Consider the following 12,595-nt stretch of genomic DNA (forward strand, 5'->3'; position numbering starts at 1 on the left):
ACACCCCCAATCCAGATTCACACACAATTACCACACAATCAAATGGGAGCAAAAGAATCATGAAAATACTTAGAATGCCCAAAGTTTGCTTTGTTCAAAAAATTAGGCTAAAGGGCTTTAACTGCGTGCTGTTCAGTTTACTCTTTTGATTGCTTTACCACTATGTAAATCAATTTGTTAATGTTCCTTACAAAATGCATGAGCCAGTTATACTGACAAACACACAAAGCTCATTCGTAATTAGCAGTTAATTAGTACGAAGGAACAGATGCTGTTAGAGTTTCAGCAGCGAACAGGTTCTGTAAACAATGCTTATAAATCTAAATGAATTTATTAACCACAATGCAACTGTCAACGTTCTGCTGGCAACCACACAGATATGGTGGAATCCCCAAAACATCTTTACAACATATTAATAATCATTGTGTCAAGCCCAGTCTATTGGGCAGCCTCACTTGCTGTCATAAGCTTCCTACTTAATCTTCTGGTGTCACTCCTCAGGACTAATTCCTCATGCCCTGGGAGGAAGAAGAGCTGCAGCCACCAAAGCCAGCCCAGATGTGCATGGATTCTCCTCAGAACAAAGGTGTTTTCCCACTGCCTGCCATCGTGCTGGATGGCACATGGCCTAGGCCATGGGCACCCTGCTCCTTTGGGGTTTGGCTCCAGGTGATCCTTAAAGGTCCCTTCCAACCCAACCCACTCTGATTCCTGATTTCACCCACCGAAAATAAGAAAAGGCTGGTTCTTCCTGCTCTCCTGGCTGATTTGGGGATGTGCCCCCATGCCAGGGCTGGGCTGCTGCTGACACAAGGGATTGCAGGGACAGGTTGGAGATCAGGGAAAGGTTCTTCCCCCAGAGGGTGCTGGGCACTGCCAGGCTCCCCAGAGCTCCAGGAGCATTTGGAAGCACTGCCAGGGAAGCCCAAGATGGGATTGTTGGGGTGTCTGTGCACAGCCAGGGGTTGGATCCATGACCCCTTCCAGCTCTGGATATTCTGATTCTGTGGTTATAAACTCATGCACTCAGCCACTGACTGATGCCATTGTTTTGTGGGGTTTCTTTGATCGCCTGGGGAGATGAAGGTGGCTCAAATAAAGAGATTGCATCTTGTAAAGCAGTTTCTACATGCAGCTGCTGAAGCACCACCTCCAGTCACAGGCTTTTGGCCAGGGGCCAGCTCAGACCCTCAGGGCAACAGTGAAGATCCCTCAGTGCCCTCACTGCTGTCACTCTGCATGTCACACTGACATGCCACCCTGATATATTACACCATCTCAGCACTGGAAAATTCCAATAAATTTTTTAAAGTCATATTACAGCTTTTTTTATTGATGTTCCCTTTTACACCTCCATTGCTTTTGCTCATTGCCTCCTCCTCCCCACCAAAGCACTCTGACACCTCTTCCCCATGTTCTGGCCCATGGACACTCCTGGATTTGCATGAGAACATCCCAAATGTATCAAATCCTCCACAGTCACACCAGAGAGACTGCTTGGCTTGCTTCCTCTAGGCTCCAGCCTTACTGCATTGGTAGTGGATCCAAAATCCTGGAATTTGGGGGAGTCTGTTCTCTGCTGGAATGCAGCACCAGCCACAAAGGGAGCATATTCATGGTACAGCCTCAGAAAAATACAAATACTCTCTCCCTTCTCTTATGAACACTGGAAAACAGATCCTGACTGGTTTGTGCTAGACTGCTCCTTTTATACAATAGGGATCTTCCCCCCCCCCTCCCCTTTTTTAAAAAAATATATATTTTAGGTAAGGGAAACTCTTTCCCTACTATTTCTGCATAGGCTGATGATCCCCTGGCACTCTCCTCCTGCCTGCTTCCATTCTCCTTCCACAGCCTCTTCAAGGATGCTCAACCTGATCAACACTTTATTCCAAACAAAAGCTGGAATGTCTCCTCTTGAATCTTGAGGATGAACAAGAGCTACAATCACCCCTGATGTGCCAGCTAGGAAATCATCAGCTGCTACTCAAACCCACAGGTTTGCCCCTGGCTCTTTCACAAAACATCAAGAGCATTGCATTTGGACAGGATTTGAAGTAAATCATTAATTAAATAAGGAGGATGGAGTTGAACACTCCTTATTGGCAGCCATAAGCAATTATGACCCCTTATGGCATTAACATATAAAAATTTAGGAAACACATTTATAAAACACAACATTTCCCTCTGTTTTTGAAGTTGGTGATCTGGCTACCTTCCATCATTGCCCTACATGTCCTTTGCTCACTTTGAAAGCTGGGTCACTCAAATAAATGGAATATTGTGTTTGAAATCGTGTGCTCCCTGCCCAAATCAACACTAATAAACATTTAAATACACACGTGGCTCCAGGTCACTGCCATGGGAAGTAAAAAAACATGACAGAAAGTTAATTTCTGTGAGAAGTTCATTGATAATATTTCATTTATGGACCCTTAAGTGCACCTGTGAACAGCTGTAGAGGGCTCACCTTGCTCTAAGAATGGTTGGGACTACCACAGTATGACAGTCCTGGGTATTTTATGCATGACAGTCCTGGGTGTTTTAAGCATTTAGAGATAAAATAACAACATTTTATCAGATGTGAAACAGAAAACCCATGTTTTAGGGACTCTGAAAAATAAGGAGACTAATTAAAAGAAACATATTAAAAATTCAATCTCGATAAGCCAAAGGACCAAACCCCAGCTCCTTCCTGGAACCCTCAGACATGGCAGGAGGGGAAAGCAGTGAACCCCAGAAAGCAGGAGGGAGCAGATGGACAGCAGGACAAATGGATGCATGAGGAAAAAGAGGAATTCTCTCAATCAGAGGGGCTGAGGCTCGTGCCCAGCTCTGCCTGCTGTGCCAAGGGGCAGAAGGGGCCATGCCCTTGGACTGAAACCACATCCTTGGGCAAGGGAAGGGTTTAACACCAGGAGCTCCCAGCTCCACATGTCCCAAAGAGATTTTCACTGCTATTTTGTTGCAAATTCTAAGGACTACAGCTTTTCTTGGGATGGTATCTGCAACTCATCAAGTGGAAAAACCCACAAACCTGGCTTTCACAGTCAAATGAAACATTATTCCAGGCAGGTACATGGAGCTGAAGCCATTCTTCTGATGTAGGGGCACATTTGATCTAATTGGAAAAAATATTTCAAGTGCACTGGGAATAGTCACTGTTAACTGAATGCAACAACGAAAAAGGAAAAAAGAGCATGCAGACCCCAGGGAATTACCAAATCAATTAACAACTAATTCAGGAACTAATTTCTGTATTGCCTCTTAGCACAAAACTGTATCTTTAATTTCTCCTGCAATAAGCATCACCATGATAGTCCTAACACACTCTGACGCTTTAAATGAGTTTACAAGTATCTCTTTTTGATTGGCTATATAACATTATTTCTTCACAGTTCAATGCAGCCATAGCCAAGTGCTCTGAAATATTTAATTATACTGGTAGCAACCAGTTAACAATTTACAGAACCACGGTGAGTACAAAACATTTTATAACTGGTAATCAGCTAATTAAAAAAAAAAAAAAGCCAGCAAAATGTGTATGTTCTGATTATAAACAATTGCAGAGGAATTACACAGAAGATTTCAGCACTAAGAGTATTTGGCTCAAAACCATACCCTGGTGTTTGTACAAGCTGATCTGGAGACTGATTACTGTGATTAGACAGACGTGTGACAGAGGAAATTACACCTCACGCTGCAGATAAATAAATCAAACCATGTCATCTGCCAGTTCCTTGTAAATCACATCAGCTCTGACTTTGGCAGAGCTGCTCCTTGGAGACTCCCAACCCTGGCCTGCAACCAGCAGCCCACAAACCTACCTGAGCACCAGGAAGGAAACACACAAACAGGAGGAGTTTTGGAGAAGGCTCCTTCCAGGAGCTGAGGGGACAAAGTTGGAGAGGGACCTTTCACAAGGAGTGCCAGGACAAGGGGAGTGGGTTCACATTGGCAGAGGGCAGGGATGGATGGGACATTGGGAATTGTTCCTGTGAGGGTGGGCAGGCCCTGGCACTGCCCAGAGCAGCTGCCCCTGGATCCCTGGCAGTGCCCAAGGCCAGGCTGGATGGGGCTTGGAGCAGCCTGGGACAGTGGGAGATGTCCCTGCCATGGGGTGGGACTGGATGGGCTTTAGGCCCTCCCAGACAAACCATTCTGGGATTCTGTGTTCTGGAGCAGAAGCAGCAGCACAGGGGGCTGGGTGTGTCTGTGGGCAGTGGAACAGGGGGTTCAGTGCACAAACACACAGCTGTAAGGAATGGAAGCAAATCTGGGCTCTGTGTCCCTCCACATGTTTGCTGCCATCCTCCTCCTGAAATGCTTTTGGCTCTTGCCTGCACGAGCCACTTTTATTTCAAAGCACAACCTGATGGTGAACTCAGAGGGAAGAGAGAAGCCATCAGATAAGCCCTGGCACCAGTGGCTGTAGCATCATCTGTCTGTCCTGCTCCTCTGGATGGCTTTTTTCACCCTGTCAAGTCAGATGAATTAAGCAGGAAGAGCTGCTAAGATCACTGCTTGTTTGTTCTCTCTTCTGGTGGGCTCCAAGTAAACATTTGCAGCCAGGAAAGAGCAAAGAGCATTTGCTGCTTGTGAGGACAGCCAGTCTTGGATGTGACACTTGCCTGGAGCACTGGGGTGCTCTTGTGGGAGTGAGGATGACTAAGGACATCACTCTGACTGAGCAGATGTGGCAGATGATCCCTTTTCAGAAGCCATTTCCCAGACACTGCCGTGCCTGCTGAAATGCTCCCACAGCTGGACAGACAGCTGTGGGTATTTTAAGGGAAAACAGGTTTCAGGTAGGATGATCTCACTGCTACAAGTGAAGGAACAAGGTAACAAGTGTTGTGTGCTATTCCATGCAAGGTTTGTGGAACTGGTGCTTACACATCCCAGCTAGGGCTAAAAATGAACAGAAATGAGGTTGGGAAGTTACCTACTCAACAATGAGGTTAGGAAATCAGTAGTAGTGAGGCAGAGGAAGAAAGAGATGATCCCTTTTCAGAAGCCATTTCCCACTCACTGCCATTCCTGCTGAAATGCTTCCCCAGCTGGACAGACAGCTGTGGGTATTTTAAGGCTCCAGGTAGGATGAGCTCACTGCTTCAATGGAAGGAGCAACATAACAAGAGTGTTGTGTGCTATTCCATGCTAGATTTGTGGAACTGGTGCTTACACATCCCAGCTAGGGCTAAAAATGAACAGAAATGAGGTTAGGAAGTTACCTACTCAACAATGAGGTTAGGAAATCAGTAGTGAGGCAGAGGAAGAAGCAATGATCCCTCTTCAGAAGCCATTTCCCACTCACTGCCATTCCTGCTGAAATGCTCCCACAGCTGGACAGACAGCTGTGGGTATTTTAAGGGAAAACAGGTTTCAGGTAGGATGATCTCTCTGCTTCAATGAAGGAGCAACATAACAAGAGTGTTGTGTGCTATTCCATGCAAGGTTTGTGTAACTGATGTTTAAACATCCCAGCTAGGGCTAAAAACGAACAGAAATGAGGTTAGGGAGCAACCTACTCAACAATGAGGTTAGGAAATCAGTAGTGAGGCAGAGGAAGTAGAAAATCACTACTAAAAAAGAAGCAACACTGACCTACACCTGCAAGGAGCTGAGCAGAAGTGACAGGTTTTTTATGCCAGGTTTGACATTTGATGAGAGCATCTTCAAAGTTACCTTTGCCGAGTTTAATGATTTTTAAAATGAAATTAAAATGGACATTGGGAAGTGGGAGTTTTCTTTATGCCCATCTTAAGGAAAAACTGTAACTTGTACATCAAGGAACCAAACTCTTGTTCATGGACAGCAAATCAGTGGTGCCACCCCCGTGCCTTGAGATAAAAAATATTTGCCATTTTTAGGTCAGAGTAAAGGAAAAAAAAAAAAAAAAAGACAAAATACCTAATTTCATTAAGATTACTTTAATGTACTTAAATATGCCAAGCTGGCAGGCAAAGAAGGTCATTTGAAATATCACCTAAAAGTAAAGCCTGAATAAGATATTCCACTTTCTCCATTAATCCAGCCATTTGCAAACTGAGGGAAGGGAATGGATTCTGAAGTTCACCTTTGCAAGTCATGGATGGCAAATTTTTCACTGTGTCATCAATACAGCACTAACCATTAGAACATTTATTTCTAAGCCAGGCTTGCAGTTTGTCATCCCTAAATGATGCAGCAATTTGGGGGCACGAGAGGGGCAGCACCTCCCAGGGTAAGCCAAGGGGGGAGGCAATGTGGCAAACACTGATTTTGGCCAGTTTTTGGTAAAACAACAGCCAAGGTTACATGGCTGGAGTATGTAGTGATGTGAGCATCTGTGATTAAGTGCAAAGGGCAAAGAGAAGAAGGGCTGGGAGCAGGAAGTCAAGGCCAGCTCTGATGTATTTATTTACACTCCAGTCTGGGGGGGATGGGGGCAGGACAGAGGGAAAAAATAATAAAAATTATAAAAAGAAAAAAAAAAAAGGAAAAAAAAAAGAAAGAGCACACAGCTGCCATCCCAAAAACAGACCTCCCATCTGCCACCCACGATTTGCATGTCACCTTCTCCAGGCTCATTTGTACTTCATTAACTGCCATTGACTTAACAAGATTTATGCAAATGACACCATAGGAGCTCGCTAACTCCCACTGCAATCAAGTGATTATGTATGTACAATTCTCCACAGCAATGAAAAATTAATACATGACAAGCCCCCTCACCGCTGAGCTGAGCTTCTTGCTTTTATTTTTCTTGTTGTGTGCATTTTTTTTTAATTTGAATATGCCCTACTGATAAAGATTTCCCAAACCCACAAAAACCAAAGTAATTTTCCCAAAACACCATAAAACCTCCCATTCCAGAAAGTCAATTCCCCAAAAGTGGGCAGCCCAATGTGTGCTTCAAAATATTCACTCAGGATACCAGGAACAAGATTTCTTTTCCAGAATAAACGAGTTTGGAGGGAGGATTTTCCAAGCCACTCACTTTAAGAGCATTTGTAGCAATGCTACAGAAAATAGCTTAAATATTCTTAGTTTAAGCATCTCTTTCTCAGAAGTACAGAACTTCCTGGGGATTTTAACTTGAAGCCAATATTGCTCTGATTTCTCTTTTTCTGATTTCTCTGATTGCTCCTTTTCTGACTCTGATTCTATCAGACTCTGATTTGCACAATATTTTTAAATAGCACACAAGTGAAATTTTGTGTAATTTTTTAAAATTTCTGATATTCCCAGTTCTCAGAATCTTTTTAAAGTCCAGGATTTAAGACATGCTGATGTGGCTGTGCATGCACAAGGTACTGGTACCTCCCCAGGAAACCTGCCTTCCCAAAATTTCACTCACTTTAAGAGTATTTTGGCAAGAACAAGCAGCCACCCTTTAAAAACAAACCTGCTTTTCATTGCCTACATTTTGGGTTTCTGCTGGGAGCAAGGAAGGGCCATCAGGACAGTTTTATATGGCTTAGCCCAATAAAACCAAATTTAGCACTGCAGTGAAAAACCAGCTTTACCACGTAGAAAGGACACAGAGAATAAGAACATTAACTCTTTTTCACCAGGCTGCTCTGAAGGAATGAGGTGTTTCCTTGGAAGGAAGCAGGCTATTCACAATTTCACCTCCATCATGGAATCCTGGAATGGTTTGGGTTGGAATGGCCCTTCCAGCCCATCTCATTCCAACACCCTGCCATGGGCAGGGACACCTTGCCCTAGACCAGGTTGTTCCATCCAAACTCTCCCAAACTCTCAGGGATTTCCCTTAAACCCACAGGGATTCAGGCACCAAGAACAGGAATGCAGGAGCAGGTTGCAATTCCTGCCTTCTTTTGACCCAAACCCACTGGCAGCTGTGCAGGTCCATTCCTGGGGCCCAGAATGATCAGCATTCCTTTCACTGGGACAGATTCCACTTGTTCCTCAAAACCAGAACATTTCCAGCCTCCAAGGAACTTGTTTTGAGTGGAGGTTTTATCATTTGTTTGTGGGGTGTGGTTTGGTTTTGTTGTTTGCTTGTTCTTTTGGTAAAGCTTTTGTTGTTGTTGTTATTGTTGAGTTTTGTTCTCCCACAGCAATCCTAGGAATGCTGCAGCCTGCAAGCAGATTTCTGCTTCTATCCCAAGTATCCCAAGCAACAAGAGACAGGACAAGAAGAAACTGCCTCAAGTTGCACCAGGGAAGGTTTAGGTTGGCTCTTGGGAAAAATTTCTTCAGAGAAAGAGTGGTCAGGCATTGGCACAGTTGCCCAGGGCAGTGGATTTAAAGTCCAGGAGGATGTGGTGCTTGGGGACATGGGTTAGTGGTGGCCTTGGCAGTGCTTGTTCCAACACTGGACTTGGTGATCTTACAAGGCTTTACCAACCTTTATGGCTCTGTGACTCCATTTGCCACAGAAAACATCAGGATGTTTCTCATCTTAAGGAGAACAGCAGCATGAAGATTTTTAGGTTGAGAAGTTCCCTTCCACATCTGTCTTATTCCCAGTTAAGGCATGACATAAAAGGCACCAACTTTCCCAGCAGGAATTTCTGCTGCCTCAGAGAACTCCTGTCACTGTCACATTTTCTGAAAAATCCCTTTGCCAGGATTTCTTCTCCTGGGAAGCTGAGAAGCCTCAGAGACAAATGAAAACAACAATTATCTGATTGCTGCTCCTGTGTTTGCTGCTTGGGAATGTGGCTTGGACATTGTTTACCAACAGGTGAATGTTTGATTGGTTCCATGTGAATTGTTATTAATTAATGACCAGTCACAGGGTGACTGAAGAGTCAGTCACGAGTTTTTATTATTTCATTCTTGCTAAGCCTTCTGATGTATACTTTCTCTTTCTTTAATACAGTTTTAGTATAGCATTCTTTAATACAATACCATAAAATAATCAATCAGCCTTCTGAGAACATGGAGTCAGATTCTCATCTCTCACCTCCTCCTGGGGACCTCACAAACTCCACAAGCTCCCAGGACCTGGCACCTGTCGAGCCCCCAAGAACGTGGGGCTGTATCAGCAACTCAACCTGGAGCCACCCCTACTGACCAGGCCTCCAAAATCTCTGCTCCTGACATCTGAGAGTGATGTGACATCCCACTGGGAGCAGCCACCCTGCAGCACTGCAAAAACCACCAACTCCCACCCCAAAGAACAGGAGGGACCTGCTGAGTTGCACGTCAAGGGTTTGTGGGTAATGGCCTGTACGTGACAAAATGAAATTACCATAACTGGGCTTAGTAACAAGGGGGACACGTTCCCAAAATATTGGTCATATTTGGTACACGAGCAGGGCTGCAAGGAGAGCTTTTCCATACAGAAATTCCAGATATTGTAAGGGATATTTCTTTACAACACACCGTGGCACAATCACACTCACAATGTTTAGCTTACAATGCTCTTCCTATGAGTGTATTTTCAATCAAATAATTTCCATACAACAGCATTTTAGGAGAGAATAGTAGGTATGCCTGGAATAAATACTGGCACATCTATTCCTCAGTTTTACATTCTCAGCTGCACTTTTGTTTAATTAGCATTACCCAAAAGGATTGCAGCCGGTCTAACCCATCCTGTACCATACAAAAGCTGTAGGAAAATAAAATTGCAGCTTGTTTTAAATGCCTGGAATCTCCTCCCCTGAATGCAGAGCCAAATACTGAACTCCTCTGCTTTCAAACTGCTCTTCTGGATTGCAGCATGCTTGATTAAAATTTGCCTACTAGAGATTCACACACCACAGCATTTTTGCTGCCTGATGGTCCCAAAAGGTCTTTCAGAGTGACTTTAGGAAGAAGAATCACAGCTGATAGCTGAGGGTACAAAATCAACTCCTCCTCACATCCAGAAACAGAGGAAAAACACAAAACACCCCAAAATATGCAAACCCAGCTCCACACAGGACATCCAGGGCTGCCTGGCAGATAAGGCACAGGCTGAGGGAAGATCAGGAGAGGCAAATGAGCTTCTGGAAGGCAGGAAAGGCACCAAAACAACTGGAAAGAAAATAAGTGGAAAAGAAAGGGAGCTCATCTCTAGCAAGGCAACTCTAACACGTGAGTAAACACTTGGAAACACTGACAGAGAAACTGTGTGAGAAGCATTCCATGGGAATGTGGAGATCTCAAGCACACGGACCCAGTGCCATTTCATTTGAGCAAGTAAATCATCTCATTCCCCAAACACTTCCCATCCAAGGCTGGCACTGCTTTTGCCTTTCAAAGGAGTGTTCCCAGCTACAATTTAGCATCGAGTTTCCAGGCTAATGAAAGTGCATCTAGGCTAGTAAAAACAGACCAAAACAAATCCTCGGCTTCAAGTCCTGTTGTGTAATGAGAAAGTTTAATTAAGGCCACACATTACAGCTGTAAACGTTCTCTTATATAATAAGGTCTAAATGAAACTGAACCTAATCAAAGTTACAATTCCTTCATTAGCAAATTACAAACAAGAGCGCGCAGCTGACACACCGGCCATGATTATCACAACTAATTGCCTCGTTGTTAGGGAGCAGCCTGAAACTGTGTTCAGATGTCCGTCTGTGGTAGCAAATTAGGGCCACATCAGGCTATTCCTGCCATCACAAGGGGCTCTTGTCGAGCGATCTGATTTACCCTGCGCCTGGCAGCACTCGGCCCAATCAAAGCCCCCTCTACAAAGGCAGCTTTGAAGCCAGCACAGCCTAGAAACCCGCTCCATATGCAGGCCGGCAGACTGCACTTCATTAGGCCTGTTGTCACATTTTCCCTCTTCTTATTCTAATGATCCTATTTTAATACACATAGGAACCTCTCCTAATTGATGTCAAGTGAGTGACTTCCACATTCATCAGCGGCGCACATCAAACGCAGCTCGGGCGGCCGCTCGGCCTGCCCGGACCCGAGGTGTGCGTCTTGTCTCCCAACTATGGAAAGCAGGCAAGAGAAAAAAAAAATAAAATACAACTATTTCGGCATTACCTGTTTAATTGGGATTGCACGGCCGCTTCCAATGCTGTCTGTTCTGCTCTCCAGGACCTTCTTCTCTTTGTCTGGGTCACTCCCTTTCCGAGACTGCAGAGCGAAAAGAAAAGTTTGTGCTCCATTAAATGCACACAGAGGATGCTTTTATTTGCCTTTTTTTTTCTTTCAGGGCAATTAAAAAATACTGTGTCAGGTAAATATAGGCTCAAAATTGAATCTACATGAGTACACAACCATCCTGAAAATGAATAAACTTCCCATCCACCACCCATAAATTTCAACCATCCACTAGTTTGAAATGCATTTGGGTTTAAAGAGTTTCAGCTTCGCTGCCTGAAGACCCACAACATCAGAGGACACATTTCTGAAGTTTCCAACAGCAGCTCCAAAGGGGAATGAATGTGCCATCTCCTCATTAAAAAAATTTAAAATAGCCATGCATAGATTTAATTCACACCTGTGTGGCTCTTAGAAATGTCAGCAACTATTTGGAAATATGATTTTATAATGCTGGATTGGACCATATGGACTTCAAATCATTATTTTTTTTTCTGCTTTGGGACGGTTAGAAAGTTGCAACTGCAAGAAAAGCCAATGACTGGAAAAAGTTATCTGAACACAGTGTGAAAAAATTAGCACGAGGAGAATTCTACCAATGTCTAAAACCCGAGTTGCTTTATCCTGGCTTCCTCCAAGGCTGGAAGGAGTGATGTCACAGCGCTCCCTTCATGACTTTCTCAAGTTCTCTGGGAATGTGAAGAAGTTATTCAGATCGCAGCCCGCTATTGCGACAGAACGCACGGGCGCAGCGGTGAATTTGACAGATTTATTTTATTACAAAAAGAAGACCTGAGAGTCATCCTCCTTAATAACTGCGCTGACAAGTGACAACTTCACTCCATTACTTTCCAATGGGAACATTACTCACACAATATGGGAAATGGGAAAACGGTTCCGCGTGCCTTTCAAACCGCGGCCGCGCCAGAGCCCGCTCCGGCGGGAAGAGACGCCGAAATCAGGAGAGAAGCGGGAGCGTGGATCGCTCATGCCCCTTTCCCCCGTGCCACAAAGGGGTGGGAGGAAGAATAAAACCCAGGAGCAGCTGCCCTGGGGGGGTGAGGGGAGGGAGGGGAGCGAGTACGAGCAGCACATTCGCGCAGCGGGGATGCCGCGCTGCCGGGAACGGGCTGCGATGGCCAGTTACTATGGTTGGGGGCAATGGAATGGCGTGCCGGGGAATTAAACAAAGAACAAATGAAAGCAAGCAAAACAAGTGGGAGGGGTGAAATCCAGCGTGCAGGATAACTATTGTTCCTCGTCCTTCAAGACAGATTTCTGCCTCTCAAAGTGCCACTTCCCAAGAATACGAGGCAAAACAAAGCTTCAATGGCGCAAGGCGCCCGTAAGTGACATTGTAAAGAAACTCAGTGAAGGTGCCCAAATCCTTGGGAGGGGAGTTGTCAACTTGAATGTTTCTTTTTTATCTGACTTTTTTTTAGAGAAAGAAGCCTGCCTCTGAAATGCAGGCTGAATATCTACACGCTGTTTTTCATTTCTGGTTTTAAATCATCACCATTCCCTAAAAGTTACTGCAGCTGGAAATCACATGCTGCACATGGAAGGGAAAAGCCTACATGCAAAACACTGGTAA

At 44.6% G+C, this 12,595-nt stretch overlaps 1 protein-coding gene across 10 annotated transcripts in view; it reads right to left on the bottom strand.

Annotated features, from left to right (window-relative positions):
- The window catches only part of AGAP1 (ArfGAP with GTPase domain, ankyrin repeat and PH domain 1), a 321,395-nt gene that overhangs the window by 153,420 nt on the left and 155,380 nt on the right, over positions 1 to 12,595 (bottom strand). For all 10 annotated transcript variants that reach the window (XM_054277889.1, XM_054277883.1, XM_054277881.1 and 7 more), the window contains one exon: positions 10,942 to 11,034. In XM_054277889.1, the coding sequence (XP_054133864.1) occupies positions 10,942 to 11,034 (93 nt within the window). The remainder of the gene's footprint in view (positions 1 to 10,941; positions 11,035 to 12,595) is intronic.

This window comes from Melozone crissalis, unplaced genomic scaffold, assembly GCF_028551555.1.
Source record: "Melozone crissalis strain CALT ecotype California unplaced genomic scaffold, PUWL_Pcris_2 ptg000023l_1, whole genome shotgun sequence".
NCBI lineage: Eukaryota > Metazoa > Chordata > Aves > Passeriformes > Passerellidae > Melozone > Melozone crissalis.